Below are 19,655 nucleotides of genomic sequence, written 5' to 3'. Positions count from 1 at the left end.
GGTAACATGCTTGTCTCACATGCAGCGGGCCTGGGTTCGATTCCTGGGTGGGTTGGAGATTATCTCTGCTCTTGGACTGGGTGTTGTGTTGTCCTCATCATCATTTCATCCTCATCACTGGCACACAAGTTGCCCGATGTGGTGTCGACTGCAATAAGACTTGCACCTGGTGGCCGAACTTCCCCAGACGAAGCCTCCTGGCCAGCAATGCCATATGCTCATTTCATTTCATTTCATTGTGAACCTTGCACATTATTTCTAATTGTTAGCAAACATGACTGTACATGCCACACAGCTAAATGAAATAGTCCATTATGTATATGAATCCAATTCAAATGGAATTTCTTCTCATATGCCTGTAAGTGTTCAATTCATGAAAACTGCAAATTTTCAGCATGCAGAACAGAACACTATGAAGCTTTCCTTACTGTAATTTCAGCTCAGTAAAGGATTGTTGTAACCAATCTTAGTGTGAGATTCCTACAAGCTTTATTTCTGCTCTTTTCTGCATCATTCATTATCATGGCACATCTACAATTTGCACCATGTAATGCGAAGTTACTGTGCATTTGATTCAGAGGTTCTAATAAGGAGAGAGAAGTAGGCAATGGTTCAAGCTCCCTGAATCTGTAGAATATTTATTAATTAAGAACAGTCCATTCTCTCCATTTGTTTTTCTGCTTTCGGGTGTATATATAATGCTACTGTATCTATCCTGTAAATAATTATTAAATATGATATGCTACTGTCTGACAAGATGACTAAATGTAAAAGACTGCAGACTATGAGCTATGTTACAATAACTGTGATTAGGAAGACAGGCTACTGTTTACCATACAAATGACAGTGAAAGGAAATTGCTGCCTCTGCTGTCACCTGTAAAGTAAGTTGCAGACTGCTTCCTAATCAGTGAGATAAATTGTGTGTTATTTAAATTTGTTGTTGATGCCAAGATATATATAGGTTCTGCATTTTGAAAATTCTAGTAACATTACATAACAAAATTTATTAGTGTATGCTAAACAAGGCTTCACTGAACAGTATGGTGTGACACCATTTCAGTTGCTAAGTTGCGTACTTAAGGATAAAATATATATTTATAGTGTAGATTTTACCGCTGTACATCCAGCTGAATTGAAATGAAGTAACACCTATGGCTATAATTTATATGAAAAATATTGTCAGGGTAGGATCACTGTCATATCTAGTTGCTCAATGAATGCTACTTTTATGTCAGGTTTATTGAATCTTCAAATTTTTTCTAATGAATTGTCTTGAGCTACAGTCAAGTGTAATAATATACATCCAAGCAATTTAAATGCATGTTGAAGCATCACAGCATGACAAAGATGACACTGACGAGTCAAAATATCATTGCTGAATTTGTATACAATCGCTTTAATATTGTCATTCCCTTCAAAATATTAGTTACACAAAACACAGGAAGGATGGTATACAAAATAATTAACTTCTGTACAACAAAAATGAGACTTTATTTGGAACAACATCCCTTTGAAGCTACATGCTATACTGATGCTGTGATTTCTCCCTCAACAATCCCTCCCTCCCCCTCTTATTCCTTATCAGGCACTGCATCACTTTCAAGTCATAGTGCAAAACTGTGTTTCATTTGTGTGCGAGTTTTAGACTAAATGTTGTCTTTGTATTTTACCCTTGCTACCTTCAGAATTTTGAAGTGTGTAGTCCAATTAACAATGTCAAAAGCCTTGTCTATATGCATAAATGCTATAAGTGTATGTTCAGCTTCTGTATTCGAGATAAGCCATAGTCACTTCAGCCTCACATGTTCTTACGTTTCTGCAGATCCATAAGTTATCTTTCCTGAGGTCAGCCAGCCTCTACCCATTGTTCCATTCATCTGTGGTTGATTAGTCAACGTTTTGTAACCATGATGTGCCACACTCATAGCTGTGCAATATTCATGACTTTCAGTACTTGCCTTCTTTCAAACAGGAATTATTACATTCTTCCTGAAGTCTAAGGGTATTGCACTTGTCTCAGATCTTACATACTAGGGGGGAATAGTTTGTCCTTTCTGTCTGTCTGTCTGTCTGTCTGAGGGTCTCCACAAAGGTGAGAGAATGTTGTCTACCCCAGAGGACTAGTTTTGACTCAGGTCTTTCATTGCCCAGTGAAATTATTCTCGTAGTATCACATGCCATCATCATCTTTATATGCTTCCTATAATATTGCCTTCAAATTAATTTTTTCTTTTAATAATTATCAGGTGAACTAAGAGCTCTTATTCAATTAGTGTTGATTGTTTTGCATGTGAAATCTGCAATATGGCTTAGGATAAAGATAAGTTAAACAATTCCCATTCTTCCTGCTTGTTAAAAATATTTATAAAATGCCATGACACAAAATGTAAGTTATGGAAACAGAACCATCAACAAATGTAGTTATTGAACAGATCCTTAGTGCTTTTAATAAAAAGTTTGTTTCTGGTCTGGACATGTACACCAAGGCTTTTAAGTTATTCTGTCATATTTTGCTGTTACACAAATTGGATTCATGACATTAGAGGCAACCACTGGTTTGTCATATTGCTACAGTAGGATGCAGGAGACTGAAATCTCCAGGAAGGATGTGAAAATACACTCCTGGAAATGGAAAAAAGAACACATTGACACCGGTGTGTCAGACCCACCATACTTGCTCCGGACACTGCGAGAGGGCTGTACAAGCAATGATCACACGCACGGCACAGCGGACACACCAGGAACCGCGGTGTTGGCCGTCAAATGGCGCTAGCTGCGCAGCATTTGTGCACCGCCGCCGTCAGTGTCAGCCAGTTTGCCGTGGCATACGGAGCTCCATCGCAGTCTTTAACACTGGTAGCATGCCGCGACAGCGTGGACGTGAACCGTATGTGCAGTTGACGGACTTTGAGCGAGGGCGCATAGTGGGCATGCGGGAGGCCGGGTGGACGTACCGCCGAATTGCTCAACACGTGGGGCGTGAGGTCTCCACAGTACATCGATGTTGTCGCCAGTGGTCGGCGGAAGGTGCACGTGCCCGTCGACCTGGGACCGGACCGCAGCGACGCACGGATGCACGCCAAGACCGTAGGATCCTACGCAGTGCCGTAGGGGACCGCACCGCCACTTCCCAGCAAATTAGGGACACTGTTGCTCCTGGGGTATCGACGGGGACCATTCGCAACCGTCTCCATGAAGCTGGGCTACGGTCCCACACACCGTTAGGCCGTCTTCCGCTCACGCCCCAACATGGTGCAGCCCGCCTCCAGTGGTGTCGCGACAGGCGTGAATGGAGGGACGAATGGAGACGTGTCGTCTTCAGCGATGAGAGTCGCTTCTGCCTTGGTGCCAATGATGGTCGTATGCGTGTTTGGCGCCGTGCAGGTGAGCGCCACAATCAGGACTGCATACGACCGAGGCACACAGGGCCAACACCCGGCATCATGGTGTGGGGAGCGATCTCCTACACTGGCCGTACACCACTGGTGATCGTCGAGGGGACACTGAATAGTGCACGGTACATCCAAACCGTCATCGAACCCATCGTTCTACCATTCCTAGACCGGCAAGGGAACTTGCTGTTCCAACAGGACAATGCACGTCCGCATGTATCCCGTGCCACCCAACGTGCTCTAAAAGGTGTAAGTCAACTACCCTGGCCAGCAAGATCTCCGGATCTGTCCCCCATTGAGCATGTTTGGGACTGGATGAAGCGTCGTCTCACGCGGTCTGCACGTCCAGCACGAACGCTGGTCCAACTGAGGCGCCAGGTGGAAATGGCATGGCAAGCCGTTCCACAGGATTACATCCAGCATCTCTACGATCGTCTCCATGGGAGAATAGCAGCCTGCATTGCTGCGAAAGATGGATATACACTGTACTAGTGCCGACATTGTGCATGCTCTGTTGCCTGTGTCTATGTGCCTGTGGTTCTGTCAGTGTGATCATGTGATGTATCTGACCCCAGGAATGTGTCAATAAAGTTTCCCCTTCCTGCGACAATGAATTCACGGTGTTCTTATTTCAATTTCCAGGAGTGTAGTTTAATCTAATAAAAGTGTTTACTTCGGGCATCCCTTGATACTTCTGGGAAACCCTGCCGCTTTTTTCACTAATTTGTAAATGATATATTTCTGAATCTGCCTTAAGGTAGCCAATATTTGGAGTAACAAATCTACTCTTGCATGGTGAAAGTTACCAGAAACCACAGAGTAAAACTGAAATAAGAGATTGTGACACAAGTAGTATCAGACACATATGGCAACTCTATGTGGATTGCTAATGTTTTTAACAGCAGGCTCTCTAAACAATATAACAAATCTAAAAGGAAAAAATTAAGGAAAGATAACACAGGTATCAGGCACAAAATTACATGAAACTCAAGGCCAAGAGACATACAAGGTTCCTTAGACTAATGTGAAAAATACATATTGATGAATATAATTTTCTGGTGGTAAAGCTATCTCAAAATCTCAAGGTTTGTACCTGCCTTAGTGATGCATCACCATCATGTACTTCTATTGAATGCTGCCTCAGTTTTGTGGGTGGTGAGTAATCTTCAGTAAAGGCCTTACAAATTTAGCTTCCTTATGTACACAATTTGTGATCTTTTTCTGGCTCATTTCCAATAAAATTGTAATTCTTTGTACAGGCATAATCCAAGTCAACAAACTACCATATTATAATACACAGACAAAAAATTATGAAAATCAGTTTCTTTTTCTATGGCATTTACAAATCATTACACATTACCACAATCATAGTTAAAAGTATTATATGAACATTAGATATGAACTACTTAAAATGGTTCATGTGTGTATCAAGTATTAAGTTTAAATGAATAATTCACATTTAACTGTTCTAATTCAACACACAATAGTCTTCAAAAATTGAAATTGTATCAAGTGTCAGCATTAAAGCAATAGATCTCTCTCTCTCTCTCTCTCTCTCTCTCTCTCTCTCTCTCTCTCTCTCTCTCTCTCTCTATCTCTCACTGCAGAACTGCTGAATGATCAAACTACAAGGAATTGTAGGAATTCCTTTGTCAACCCTTAAACAATACACACAAGAGATTTTTCTTCTAGATTTGAAAATATGTTTCAGGCTGTCAAATGTCTTAACAAAAGTGAAAGAAAAAAAAAACTCCTGATTATACTACTTCTCTATGCAATATCCCTTATGTGTTAACTACAAAAACTGCAAGCATTCTGGTATATGAATTTGCAAAGGGAAGTGGAAAATCTGTAATGCAGACACAAGAAAGAGAACATGGCAAAACTGTAATGCCTCATGCAGCTTCTATTATGTACACCAGACATGTCTATGGCGGAACACTAACTTCACAGGGGCAAATGTGGAAGTCTTCTTTGACAATTTACAACATCCTGCACAGTTATCAGCGCAAAATACTAATAGTATAATTTTGCTTACTCTGCTACCTCACACAAGCAATAGTCTACTTCTAGACTCAGGAGTTCTTGCTTCTCTCAGGTTATTCTATAATACAGTATGTTATGATCTTATGGCAAGATCAATAACAATCTGTGATGTTCTGTACAGGTCGGTATATAATTTCCCATTGTCTTCTCCAATGGAAATAATACAGAAGTTAGACTTATTAGACTGATTGATCTTTGCCAACAGAATCTAACCATAACAATAATGTGCCATCTATTTCTATTGTTGATGTTTCTGAGAAGATTACAACTGCAGATTTGATCATTCCTCTGCCTTCTTAAGAAGTCAGAATAAGTGACAAAAGAAGTGAGGTAATGTCTCCAGAAGACAACTGGCTTCATCCCACATCCTATCTTGCAGGTAGGAAAAAAAAATACCTAAGAAAAATAAAGCAAAGGTTCAATTAGACACTCTCATTTAAAATGTCTTAATTATAAGCTAGATGAACAAAAGGGAATGAAGAAATTAAGCAGACCAGTAAGGAAAAAAATCTAGATATGAAAGACATAAAATATTAAATAAACATTTTCAGAAAAGGAAAAACATACACACATTCATTCATTCACACAAGGAAACACACCTCATGCACACGACTGCCGCCTCTGGCAGCTAGGACCAGAATCCATCTGTCACATGGAATGAATGCAGCAATCTGGAGGTGGTGGGGAAGGGAAAGGGCTATGAGGTTACAGGTGGGAGGAGAGAAGAGAACTGTTTGGTGGAGTGTGCAGACAGGAACTAGATGGAGGCATGACAAGACTACTACCAGGTGCAGTGTCAGAAGGCTGTTATGGTAGGTAGATAGGGAGGGGAGGGGGGGGGGTGGAAAATTAGAGGAGCAAGAAAGGGGAAAGACAGGCTGGTGTGCTGTCAGTGGGTGGGAGGTGAGAATAGGAAGGAGGTGACAGGAGAAACAGGATGGAAACTGTTAGGTGGAGGACAGTATGTTACTGATGTGTCGACAGAAGTGCCGACACAGTGTGATTTGAGGGGACCGCAATGCACGCTATAAACACACGAAGGATGGCGTGAGGTCTGAAACAGGATACGTAATGAATGCTATAAAGAAAAGTACGTAGCTTTAGGAATACTTAACTTTAATCCATCCTTGTTGTAACATCGTTCTTGATGAGACATGCTTTATACGATAAGTATCAATTGCTATGTAAGGCTAATGGCACCTTGCTAGGTCATAGCCATGGACTTAGCTGAAGGCTATTCTAACTTTCTGCTCGGCAAAGGAGCGAGGCTTCGTCAGTGTAGTCGCTAGCAAAGTCGTCCGTACAACTGGGGTGAGTGCTAGTCCGTCTCTCGAGACCTGCCGTGTGGTGGCGCTCGGTCTGCGATCACTAACAGTGGCGACATGCGGGTCCGACATGTACTAATGGGCCGCGGCCGATTTAAAGCTACCACCTAGCAAGTGTGGTGTCTGGCGGTGACACCACTGTTACCATAAGTTAAGGCTGGAATAATTTTAGGAGTGGAGGATGTGTTGTAAGGATAACTCACATCAGTGCAGCTCAGAAAAGCAGATGGTGGAGGGAGAATCCAAATGGCCTGGGTTGTGAAGTAGCCATTTAAATCAAGCATGTTATATTCAGCTGCATATTGTGGCACAGGGTGGTGTACTTTGCTCTTGGACCCAGTTTGGCAGTGGCCGTTTATCCCGGTGGACAACTGGTTGGTAGTTATACCAATATAAAAAACTGTGCAATGGTTGCAACGTAGCTGGTGTACGAAATGACTGATGGACTGCAATAGGAAGTGCTGGGTGCATGGATTGGGTAGGTCTTGTACCTGAGTCTTCCACAGGGATATGATCCCTTTGGTAAAGGACAGGGAGTGGGATAGTCCTATAGTTCAAATGCCTCTGAGCACTATAGGACTTAACATCTGAGGACATCAGTCCCATAGACTTAGAACTACTTAAACTAACTAACCTAAGGACATCACACACATCCATACCCGAGGCAGGATTCGAACCTGCGACCGTAGCAGCAGCGCGGTTCAGGACGGAAGTGCCTAGAACCACTCGGCCACAACAGCCGGCTGATAGTCCTTTGAGGACTGATCTTCAGCAGTGATGACTTCTATAGATGAAGATAGCTTCCACTTTCATCAAAACTTCAGTGTGGAGCTGAGAAACTTGTAAAGCCTGCTGGACAATCTTATGGACTTCCATCCACTGACATGATCCAGCAGTCAATACAGTTTCACCATTATCTACACATACTTTGGAAGCCTACAAAACAAGCATAATGATTAGGACATCATAGCACATACAGGGTGTTTCAAAAATGACCGGTATATTTGAAACGGCAATAAAAACTAAACGAGCAGCGATAGAATTACACCGTTTGTTGCAATATGCTTGGGACAACAGTACATTTTCAGGCAGACAAACTTTGGAAATTACAGTAGTTACAATTTTCAACAACAGATGGCGCTGCGGTCTGGGAAACTCTATAGTATGATATTTTCCACATATCCACCATGCGTAGCAATAATATGGTGTAGTCTCTGAATGAAATTACCCGAAACCTTTGACAATGTGTCTGGTGGAATGGCTTCACATGCAGATGAGATGTACTGCTTCAGCTGTTCAATTGTTTCTGGATTCTGGCGGTACACCTGGTTTTTCAAGTGTCCCCACAGAAAGAAGTCACAGGGGTTCATGTCTGGCGAATAGGGAGGCTAATCCAAGCCGCCTCCTGTATGTTTCGGATAGCCCAAAGCAATCACACAATCATCGAAACATTCATTCAGGAAATTAAAGACGTCGGCCGTGGGATGTGGCCGGGCACCATCTTGCATAAACCACGAGGTGCTCGCAGTGTCATCTAAGGCAGTTTGTACCGCCACAAATTCACGAAGAATGTCCAGATAGCGTGATGCAGTAATCGTTTCGGATCTGAAAAATGGGCCAATGATCCCTTTGGAAGAAATGGCAGCCCAGACCAGTACTTTTTGAGGATGCAGGGACGATGGGACTGCAACATGGGGCTTTTCGGTTCCCCATATGCGCCAGTTCTGTTTATTGACAAAGCCGTCCAGGTAAAAATAAGCTAATTCAGTAAACCAAATGCTGCCCACATGCATATCGCCGTCATCAATCCTGTGCACTATATCGTTAGCAAATGTCTCTCATGCAGCAATGGTAGCGGCGCTGAGGGGTTGCCGCGTTTGAATTTTGTATGGATAGAGGTGTAAACTCTGGCGCATGAGACGATACGTGGACGTTGGCGTCATTTGGACCGCAGCTGCAACACGGCGAACGGAAACCCGAGGCCGCTGTTGGATCACCTGCTGCACTAGCTGCGCGTTGCCCTCTGTGGTTACCGTACGCAGTCGCCCTACCTTTCTAGCACATTCATCCGTCACGTTCCCAGTCCGTTGAAATTTTTCAAACAGATCCTTTATTGTATCGCTTTTCGGTCCTTTGGTTACATTAGACCTCCGTTGAAAACTTCGTCTTGTTGCAACAACACTGTGTTCTAGGCGGTGGAATTCCAACACCAGAAAAATCCTCTGTTCTAAGGAATAAAACATGTTGTCTACAGCACACTTGCACGTTGTGAACAGCACACGCTTACAGCAGAAAGACTACGTACAGAATGGCGCACCCACAGACTGCTTTGTCTTCTATATCTTTCACATCACTTGCAGCGCCATCTGTTGTTGAAAATTGTAACTACTGTAATTTCGAAAGTATGTCCGCCTGAAAATGTACTGTTGTCCCAAGCATATTGCAACAAACGGTGTATTTCTATCGCTGCTCGTTTAGTTTTTATTGCCGTTTCAAACATACCGGTCATTTTTGAAACACCCTGTATAAACCCACAGTCAACACCATTCTTCCTTAGAATGTACATTAATTTATTCCACTGTGCTCTGTCAAGTGCTTTCTCCACATCAATGAAAACAGTATAAACTTCTCATTCTCTTTCAATGTATCATACATCTATAATTCTCAGCAGTCCAATTGCCTCTCTTGTACCTTTCCCTCTTCTAACTCCATACTGTTTCTCTGCAATTCCTTTTTTCAGGTTTCCTGTGAAGTCTTCTGTTTATCACCCTTGATAAAACTATTGCCACATGAGAAATCAAAACTATACTTCTAAAATTCTCACATTTCTTGTTATTCCTTTACTTCTCAGTTGGTATCATTACTGTCAATAGAAAGTCATCTGGCCATTCACCTTTTTCACATATCTTATTACACAGATGTATTAACTCTTACACACCATTACTCCAAAGGCTCTTAAACAACTCTGCTGGTAATCCATCAATTGCATTTGCTTTATGATTTTTCATCTCTCTTAAAGCAATTTCTACTTCTCCTCCCAAGATGCAGTATCCTTTGTCCTCTTCTATACCTCTCATCTCCTCTTCTCATTCAATACTGTTTGGTTTTTGATTGGCCTCATATAGGCACTCTATATATTCTTGTCATCTTCTCAACACTTCCTCTGATTTATGGTCCATAGCACCATTGCATCTTTCTATTCTCGAACTTGTCCTCCTTTTCTTTGCTTCAAAGATTAGAACAACAGCTAATCTATATGTCATTTCATATTTTTCTTCCTTTTCTAGTGTCTCTGTTTCTTTACATTTCTCTTTCATCCCTGTCTTTCTTGCTTGTTCTATTTCTCTCCTTAATTCATTACTCAGCTTTCTGAACATCCTTTTTCCTTCCTCAGTTCCAACTGTCTCCCATTTCCTTCTTTGTTCCATCTTATCCAGCATTATTTTTGCTACCCATTCTCTCCCTATTCTTTCAAACTTCCTCACCCCTACAATTTTCCTACAATTTCTTCTGCAGATTGCTTAAGGTTTTGTCTCATCCTCTTCCATTTCTCATTTGCACTCTGTTCATTGGGCCCTCTATCCCATTTTTACATACATGTGTTTCCAACTCTGCATCCTTACCTTCTTCCATTAGTCTCTTGGTTTTCTTCCTCTCACTCACTTCAATCATAATTGCAGGTCTGCCACCACAAAGCTGTGGTCCGGATCTGTGTCTGCTCCAGGGTATGATCTGGTATTCTTTATTCTCTCTTTGTACCTATTCTAAATTATGATATAATCTATTTTGTGTCTGTCATCATTCACTCTAGATATCCCTGTATATCTTCATCTTCTGTGGTCGGCAAGCAATGTATTTCTAATCACAAGAGAACTTTCTCTGCAGAAATTAAACAGCCTTTCACCCCTGTTGTTCCTACTTCCCAACCCAGATCTTCCAGTTATTCCATCTTCTTTTCCATGTCCTGCCACTTATTCAGATCCCCTATAATGATGATGCAGATATTTCTTTTTTTTCTTCATCCTTAATTTCTTCAATCTTTTCATAATATTCCAGTGCTTCCTCATCTGTGTCTTGACTGGTTGGCATGCATATTTGTCATACATCAAAAAAAGTTTTGCATCACCTCAGTTCCGAGAGTTCCGGAAGCTGTACATAATATCGGAACAGAGATGAACATAAACATTATTTCCGCCCTTTTTATTGCTCTTGAAAATCGCACATTGCGTGTTGTACCACTATATACTGAGACCTTCAGAAGTGGTGGTCCAGATTGCTATACACACCAGTACCTCTAATACCCAGTAGCACGTCATCTTGCATTGATGCATGCCTGTATTCATCATGACATACTATCCACGAGTTCATCAAGGCACTGTTGGTCCAGATTGTTCCACTCCTCAACGGCGATTCGGCGTAGATCTCTGAGTTGTTGGTGGGTCACGTTGTCCATAAACAGCCCTTTTAAATCCATATCAGACATGTTCGATACGGTTCATGTCTGGAGAACATGCTGGCCACTCTAGTCGAGCGATGTCGTTATCCTGAAGGAAGTCATTCAAAACATGTGCACGATGGCGGCACGAATTGTCGTCCATGAAGATTAATGCCTCGCCAGTATGCTGCCGATATGGTTGCACTATCAGTCGAAGGATGGCATTCACGTATCGTTCAGCCGTTATGGCTCCTTCTATGACCACCAGCGGCGTACATAGGCCCCACATAATGCCACTCCGAAAGAGCAGGGAACCTCCACCTTGCTACATTCGCTGAACAGTGTGTCTAAGGCGTTCAGCCTGACTTCCAAACACGTCTCCGATGATTGTCTGGTTGAAGGCATATGCGACACTCATCCCGCAGTGTCAAGTAGAAATCCACAGATACCAGTCAGCATGAAGATCGCGTAATGTAGCGTCGAAACTGGTTGCTCGAACAAAATAACAATTGGAAATTTAGACGGCTGAAAGGTATTTTGATTCGAAAGATGTAAGTGTTCGTTTTCCGCACGCACTTTTAGAGAGTGTAACTTGAAGATAGTTCCATAAACCCTCTGCCAGGCATTAAATTGTGAATTGCAGAGTAGTCATATAGATTTGGGTGTAGATGTAGATGTAGATGTAGATGGATGCAGCCCCTCACAACTGCACGTTGCATAGGAGGAGTGGCTATCACGGCTGTGGCGGGCTGCTGAAATGCGACGTCGTGTGGAGGAACTCTGTGCAGTGGCGCCGGGAGCTCCGTCGCACACATGACACTGTTGGCATAAACAGGAAACTGGCAATGCAGCCAGGCAGCGTTAACTGACAGTTGCGGGGTAATAAATAGCCACACTGCGCCACTATTCCCTCTGGATGCTCGAGTACTTTTTATGTTGGTTTTCAGCTAATAATGAGATTATTATGGACAATACACACATGATTACAATATTCACGTTCAGATGGATGTCTTGTATTTCTACGCACTGAATACAGACGGTGGATAGAAACGTAGCAGTTTAGATGTGTTATTCTACCTTTAATGTTATACTACTGTGGGAAATGTTTCATTCGTTATGATTTATTATTTACCTTTTTACACTCTATACTTTGTACGGTTTTTATTTTTAGATATCTTTCGTATTACGATTTTTCAAAGAAATACAAGACAAACCAGCACGCAGCGGCACACTTATCACTTCTGGCCGCATTTGGCATATTTTAAAACATAGACTTGACGTTTACTTTTAGTCTATGATACACCTACTTGGTTGGGTAAGCGAGCTTGGCGATTGCATGCCAGGGATATGCAGCTGCCTATATTTTAAGGGTGCATTTTATGCCATAAGTTAGCCAGCATAGAGACGAATGTTATGTAAATGGTTCTTAAGGAATATTTTAACTATGTACTGTGGGGTTTTGACCATAGAATCGCTGATGATGGTACCTGGTACCAAAACAAATCAGTCATTAGACAAAATGTAGGTGTGACGGTAGATTAAAGTAAATATTTTTTGTCAGTGTGACTGAGCAGAGTACAAAGCGGTCATAATCATTTACATCCGGTTTGGCTGATTTTTCTGAGAGTTCTTTTAGCTTCAGTGAAAACTGCTTTCTAACTGTTTATCGTAACACTGTGGCATATTATGCAGACTTTGCTTAGAGCCATTAGCTCGCTAATTAGTAAGGAAACATGTAGTACATGAAATTAATTCGCAGCTGCGACCATCAGTTGTATAAGGGAATGACGACAATGAAAATATGTGCCGGACCGGGACTCGAACCTCGATATACTGCTTTACGCGAGCGGTCGCCTTAACCGCTTTGGCTATCAATGCACGAGACACGGCGAGACCCAAACTTCCATATGTCGTCATTCCTGTGCCACAACCTACACTCGTACCGCATTAAGTAGTTCCCGTACAGAGCAGAACATTTCAATTGAAAGTCGCTGCCTGGTATAAGCGGATAAATACGATATTGCAGTGCCTGTGTTGTTAAGAAGAACGATACAACGTGTGGGTCTGCGCCACTGAAGTTGGGACTCATCTGACCAGACCAGTCCAATCGATATGGTCACCAGCCCACGACAGGCGCTGCAGGGGATGACGTGCTGTTAGCAAAAGCCCTCACGTCGGTCGCCTGCTTCCATAGCCCATTAACGTCAGATTTCGCAGCTCTGTGCTAACGGATACGTTCGTCGTACTTCCCACATCGATTTCTGCGATTATTTCACGCAGTGTTGCTTATTGTTAGCACTGGCAACTCCACGCAAATGCCGCTGCTCTCGGTCTTTTAAGTGAAGGCCGTCGGCCAGTGCATTGTCCGTGGTGAGAGATAATACCTGAAATTTGGTATTACTGGCACGCTCTTGACAATGGGTATCTCAGAATCCTGAATTCCCTAACGATTTCCGGAATTGTATGTCTCGTGCGTGCAGCTCCAGCTACCATTAAGCACTGAAATTCTGTCAATACCGGTCATGCGGCCTTAACCACGTCTGAAACCTTTTCACATGAATCACCTAAGTACAAATGACAGATTACCAGTACACTGCCCTTTTATATCTTGTGTATGCGGTACTACCGGCATCTGTATATGTGTATGACGCTATCCCATGACTTTTGTCACCCCAGTGTGTAGCTGATCGCTGGGGTAGTCCCAGAGAGGAGGTGGGAATGTCAGGAAGCTCATCTGGACCCTGTCATGTTGACTGAGGAGTTCAGAGGTCCGAACAGCGGCTGCAGACCACCGATGTCAGCAGTTACGCGAGGCGCGTGCTCAGGAGTGTTGCGTCGGAGATGCCCATGGTGAATGACCCGCTAAAGTAAACCCTGCATTTTATTTAGTCTTTCAGTTGGTAGGGCGACACGCTAAATTCGTGGAGGGGTTACTTGGGAGGAGACAGCACGAATGCTGCTGGCTGTGGTAGGCGGCCGGGGGCGTCTGCCTCGTTGGAGTGTGGGTGGCCTCCCTGAGGCCACATTAGATTTTGTCGGTTATATGTAACGTTCCCAGACGTATCAATGTCTGTAACACTGCGTCGTCGGTTGTGTGATAATTATCTAGGCGTTACAATGAACCGGTTTATGGGAAGACGATCGGGGGCGTGCCGTTTGTGTATATAAATAACGATTGGGAATTATGGCCGCTATATAAGAAACCCAAGACATTGGCAAAACGTCCGATAGTCTTGAATGCACTCTGTCGCTTTTCATATCCTTCTCGGCCAAATTAATCAGTCAAATAACTACTTGTGACGCAGACTGCGTAACAATTAATTTTGTAGTGAGGATAAAAAGTCTTTTCCAGCACCGCATTGTGTACCACTGGAAGGTTAGCTGGACCACTAAATCAGAACCAGATAGACACGGGTACATGTCGAAGTAACTGTAATTAGGCCACGGAGATGGGAACTTAAATCCAGTATTTTCAAAGTAGAGCTGCAGAAATTGAGAAGGAAAGGAAACTATCCTGCTCTAGGCTAGATAGTCAGCATCGCGTCAGTGCGGAGGGGAGGCGCTTTCTCTGTACAAAAAAAAAGTAAACCCAGGAAACTGATGAACGTCGAGATACTTTACCAAAAGCGTGTGTGTTGCAGCATCTTCCTGTCAGCGATGGAGCGCGTCATGCAGTCCAACCCTGACCTCCTGCAGCTGGAGAAGACCACGTCGTCCACCTCTTCTTCCTCGTCGTCGTCGTCCTCTTCGTCTTCGTTATCCTCGACGACGTCCTCGTCCTCCTCGTCGTCTTCATCGTACACTTTCTTCGTACCGACGGACCAGGCGTTTAACAAGCTGGGCTCTACTCGGCTCCAGCGTATAATGAACGATCTTCCCTACCTGCAGCGGGTAAGTATATCATGAAAAAATCTTAGGACCTACTTGGACGTTGACGCGCAGACCTCTGAGTTTGTAATTTCCCACGTACCCATTGACACACAGAGCCACAGTGCCACACACTGAAGCTACACTACTGGCCATTAAAATTGCTACACCACGAAGATGACGTGCTACAGACGCGAAATTTAACCGACAGGAAGAAGATGCTGTGATATGCAAATGATTAGCTTTTCAGAGCATTCACACAAGGTTGGCGACGGTGGCGACACCTATAACGTACTGACATGAGGAACGTTTCCAACCGATTTCTCATACACAAACAGCAGTTGACCGGCGTTGCCTGGTGAAACGTTGCTGTGATGCCTCGTGTAAGGAGGAGAAATGCGTACCATCACGTTTCGGACTTTGATAAAGGTCGGGTTGTAGCCTATCGCGATTGCGGTTTGTCGTATCGCGACATTGCTGTTCGCGTTGGTCGAGATCCAATGACTGTTAGCAGAATATGGAATCGGTGGGTTCAGGAGGATAATACGGAACGCCTTGCTGGATCCCAACGGCCTCGTATCACTAGCAGTCGAGATGACAGGCATCTTATCCGCATGGCTGTAACGGATCGTGTAGCCACGTCTCGATCCCTGAGTCTACAGATGAGGACGTTTGCAAGACAACCACCATCTGCACGAACAGTTCGATGACGTTTGTAGCAGCATGGACTATCATCTCGGGGACCATGGCTGCGGTTATCCTTGACGCTGCATCACAGACAGGAGCGCTTGCGATGGTGTACTCAACGACGAACCTGGGTGCACGAATGGCAAAACGTCATTGTTTCGGATGAATCCAGGTTCTGTTTACAGCATCATGATGGTCGCATCCGTGTTTGGCGACATCGCTGTGAATGCACATTGGAAGCGTGTATTCGTCATCGCTATACTGGCGTATTACCCGGCGTGATGGTATGGGGTGCCATTGGTTACACGTCTCGGCCACCTCTTGTTCGCATTGACGGCACTCTGAACAGTGGACGTTACATTTCAGATGTGTTACGACCCGTGGCTCTACCCTTCATTCGATCCCTGCGAAACCCTACATTTCAGAAGGATAATGCACGACCGCATGTTGCAGGTCCTGTACGGGCCTTTCTGGATACAGAAAATGTTCCACTGCTGGCCTGGCCAACACATTCTCCAGATCTCTCACCAACTGAAAACGCCTGGTCAATGGTGGCCGAGCAACTGGCTCGTCTCTACTCTTGATGAACTGTGGTATCGTGTTGAAGCTGCATGGGCAGCTGTACCTGTACACGCCATCCAAGCTCTGTTTGACTCAATGCCTAGGCGTATCAAGGCCGTTATTACGGCCAGAAGTGGTTGTTCTGGGTACTGATTTCTCAGGATCTATGCACCCAAATTGCGTGAAAATGTAATCACATGTCAGTTCTAGTATATTTGTCCAACGAATACCCGTTTATCATCTGCATTTGTTCTTGGTGTAGCAATTTTAATGGCCAGTAGTGTATTTTTCCTTCTTTCCAGAACTTTATGTGGTGTCTCGATTAAGGTTTCATTAAATAAATGAATGCTGCTAGAAACTGCCAGAAACTGGGTGCTTGGATTCGAACATAAAATTATAACTAAATCTGTTTCTCAAATCCTGGTCGTAACATTTGTCACTTAACAAGTGTCTTAAATCTGTGAGACTCGTTCCGACTTAAGCTATATAACCTTAAATTTCTGGTTTTACTTAGTATTTTACCAAGAAAACTCTTTTTAGCCGTACCAGAATTACACAATTAAGAGTGACGCCACATAAAAGCAGCTGCAATCTTGTGTTGATAATGCGACAACATTTGCATTTTAAAACCTGCAACAACAAAATTTTCCGTTTTCTTTTATCCGAAAAAGCCGTCAGTGTCACATGAAAATAAGTTTAAATATGTACAGAACTAAACATAAATCTTTTCAACTACGAGCGCAAAAAGAACAAGAAGATATTTAACTCTTACAACGACTAAATAAAAAGCGTTTGCCTTGCCGTACCATCGATACAAAACAGTAGTTCCACTTATTTGAAGCAACTAACAGTTTTATTCTGTTATTTCTTTTAAAAAATCCGTGTCAAGCGTACTTTGAAAAGACGTTGAAACTGCGTAGACTAACTCCAAATTTATATCACAGACTTAAAATACAATGATGGAAAAAAATCACAACACCGAGCAGGAGCTGTGCGACATAAACTAAAGTTGATAGGTGTGTTACTACATCTGAAAGATGACGTCTGTTCAAATTTCGCGCCAGTAGCATAAAAGAGCGCTAGTAGCGCCACTATGATGATGTAAATCAGGTTTGCTTTAAATGTATGCTGTACGGTCATGAGAGTTAGCTACCTTTGACGTTCGATGTGTTGAGCTGATGTTAGTCAAAAATGCCTTTAAGGTGATTATTAATTAATTAATGTCGTGTGACGAGGGCCTCCTGTCGAGTAGACCGCTCGCCTGGTGCAAGTCTTTCGATTTGACGCCACTTCGACGACTTGCGCGTCGATGGGGATGAAATGATGATGATGACTAGGACAACACAACACCCAGTCCATGAGCGGATAAAATCTCCGACCCAGCCGGGAATCGAACCAGGGCCCTTAGGATTGACAGTCTGTCACGCTGACCACTCAGCTACCGGGGGCGGACTTTAAGGTGATAAAAACGCCATTATCAACACCTCCTTGATTATGAAATAGCACTACGAGAAGCTGGAGGTTCCTTCTGCGATATTGCAGAAAGACTTGGCAGGAATGTAGCCACTGTACATGATTGCTGGCAAAGTTTAGTCACGAAAATGTACGGTCGCAAGAAGACTGGGCTCCGGACGGCCACGTAGCACTACTGACAGGGAAGAGCATCGTGTTCGGCGTATCACCCCGGCGCATCGTACTGCTTCTGCATCAGCAGTTGACACTACAGTAACACAACGAAATGTTGCAAATCGGTTACTTCAAGGACAGCGCCGAGCCACCCGCCCTGTAGCGTGCATTCTAGTGACCCCAAACCATCGTCATTTGTGACTACGGTGGTGTCAAGCGAGAGCTAATTGGAGGGCAGGATGGAGATCTGTTGTTTTTTCTGATGAAAGCTCGTTCTGCCTCGGTGCCAGTGAGGACCGTGTATTGGGTAGAAGGAAGCCAGTTGAGGGCCTGCAACCAACCTCTCCCCTTGCTAGACACAATACACCTACGCCTGAGTTATGTCCTAGGGTGCAATTTCGTATGACAGCGAGAGCACTCTCGTGGTTATCCCAAGCACTGTGGTGATTCGATCTGTTGTGCGGCCGTTCATGAACAGCATTCCATGGGATGTTTTCCAACAGGACAACGCTCTATCACATACAGCTGTTGTAACATAACAAGTTCTACAGAATGTCGACATGTTGTCTTGGCCTGCTCTATCACCAGATCGAACTCATTTGGGACATCACTGGACGACAACTCAAGCGTCATCCAGAAACAGCATAAACCGTCGCTGTAATGACCGACCAAGTGCAACAGGAATAGAACTCCATCCCACAAACTGACATCCTGTACCTATACAACACAATGCATGCACGTTTGCATGCTTTCAGTCAAGATTCTGGCGGTTACACTAGTTATTAATGTACCAGCATTTCACATTTGCAATGGCTTATCTCGCGCTTGCATTAGCTTGTGACCTTCAATGTTAATCACTGAAATATGTTACCTAGATAAATCTATTCCCGAAATTTAATTACTTTACATTAATTATTTCTTGGTGTTGCGATTTTTCTCTTCAGTGTATATGTGAAATCTGAATTATAAATATGATCGCTAGTTACGTATGTTGTTGTTGTGGTCTTCAGTCCTGAGACTGGTTTGATGCAGCTCTCCATGCTACCCTATCCTGTGCAAGCTTCTTCATCTCCCAGTACTTACTGCAGCCTACATCCTTCTGAATCTGCTTAGTGTATTCACCTCTTGGTCTCCCTCTACGATTTTTACCCTCCACGCTGCCCTCCAGTGCTAAATTTGTGATCCCTTGATGCCTCAGAACGTGTCCTACCAACCGGTCCCTTCTTCTTGTCAAGTTGTGCCACAAACTCTTCTTCTCTCCAATTCTATTTAGTACCTCCTCATTAGCTATGTGATCTACCCACCTAATCTTCAGCATTCTTCTGTAGCACCACATTTCGAAAGCTTCTTTTCTCTTCTTGTCCAAACTATTTATCGTCCATGTTTCACTTCCATACATGGCTACACTCCATACAAATACACTCCTGGAAATGGAAAAAAGAACACATTGACACCGGTGTGTCAGACCCACCATACTTGCTCCGGACACTGCGAGAGGGCTGTACAAGCAATGATCACACGCACGGCACAGCGGACACACCAGGAACCGCGGTGTTGGCCGTCGAATGGCGCTAGCTGCGCAGCATTTGTGCACCGCCGCCGTCAGTGTCAGCCAGTTTGCCGTGGCATACGGAGCTCCATCGCAGTCTTTAACACTGGTAGCATGCCGCGACAGCGTGGACGTGAACCGTATGTGCAGTTGACGGACTTTGAG

The 19,655-nt window shown here is 43.6% G+C and overlaps 1 protein-coding gene across 1 annotated transcript in view; it reads left to right on the top strand.

Annotated features, from left to right (window-relative positions):
- Nucleotides 1-19,655, top strand: part of LOC126470561 (transforming growth factor-beta-induced protein ig-h3-like) — a 367,429-nt gene that overhangs the window by 330,470 nt on the left and 17,304 nt on the right. The window contains exon 12 of the mRNA XM_050098498.1: nt 14,842-15,091. Within this exon, the coding sequence (XP_049954455.1) occupies nt 14,842-15,091 (250 nt within the window). The remainder of the gene's footprint in view (nt 1-14,841; nt 15,092-19,655) is intronic.

The sequence above is a fragment of the Schistocerca serialis genome, chromosome 3 (genome assembly GCF_023864345.2).
Source record: "Schistocerca serialis cubense isolate TAMUIC-IGC-003099 chromosome 3, iqSchSeri2.2, whole genome shotgun sequence".
Taxonomy (NCBI): domain Eukaryota; kingdom Metazoa; phylum Arthropoda; class Insecta; order Orthoptera; family Acrididae; genus Schistocerca; species Schistocerca serialis.
Note: the sequence above shows the minus strand (reverse complement) of the source record. Positions and strands in the feature narration are given on the sequence as shown.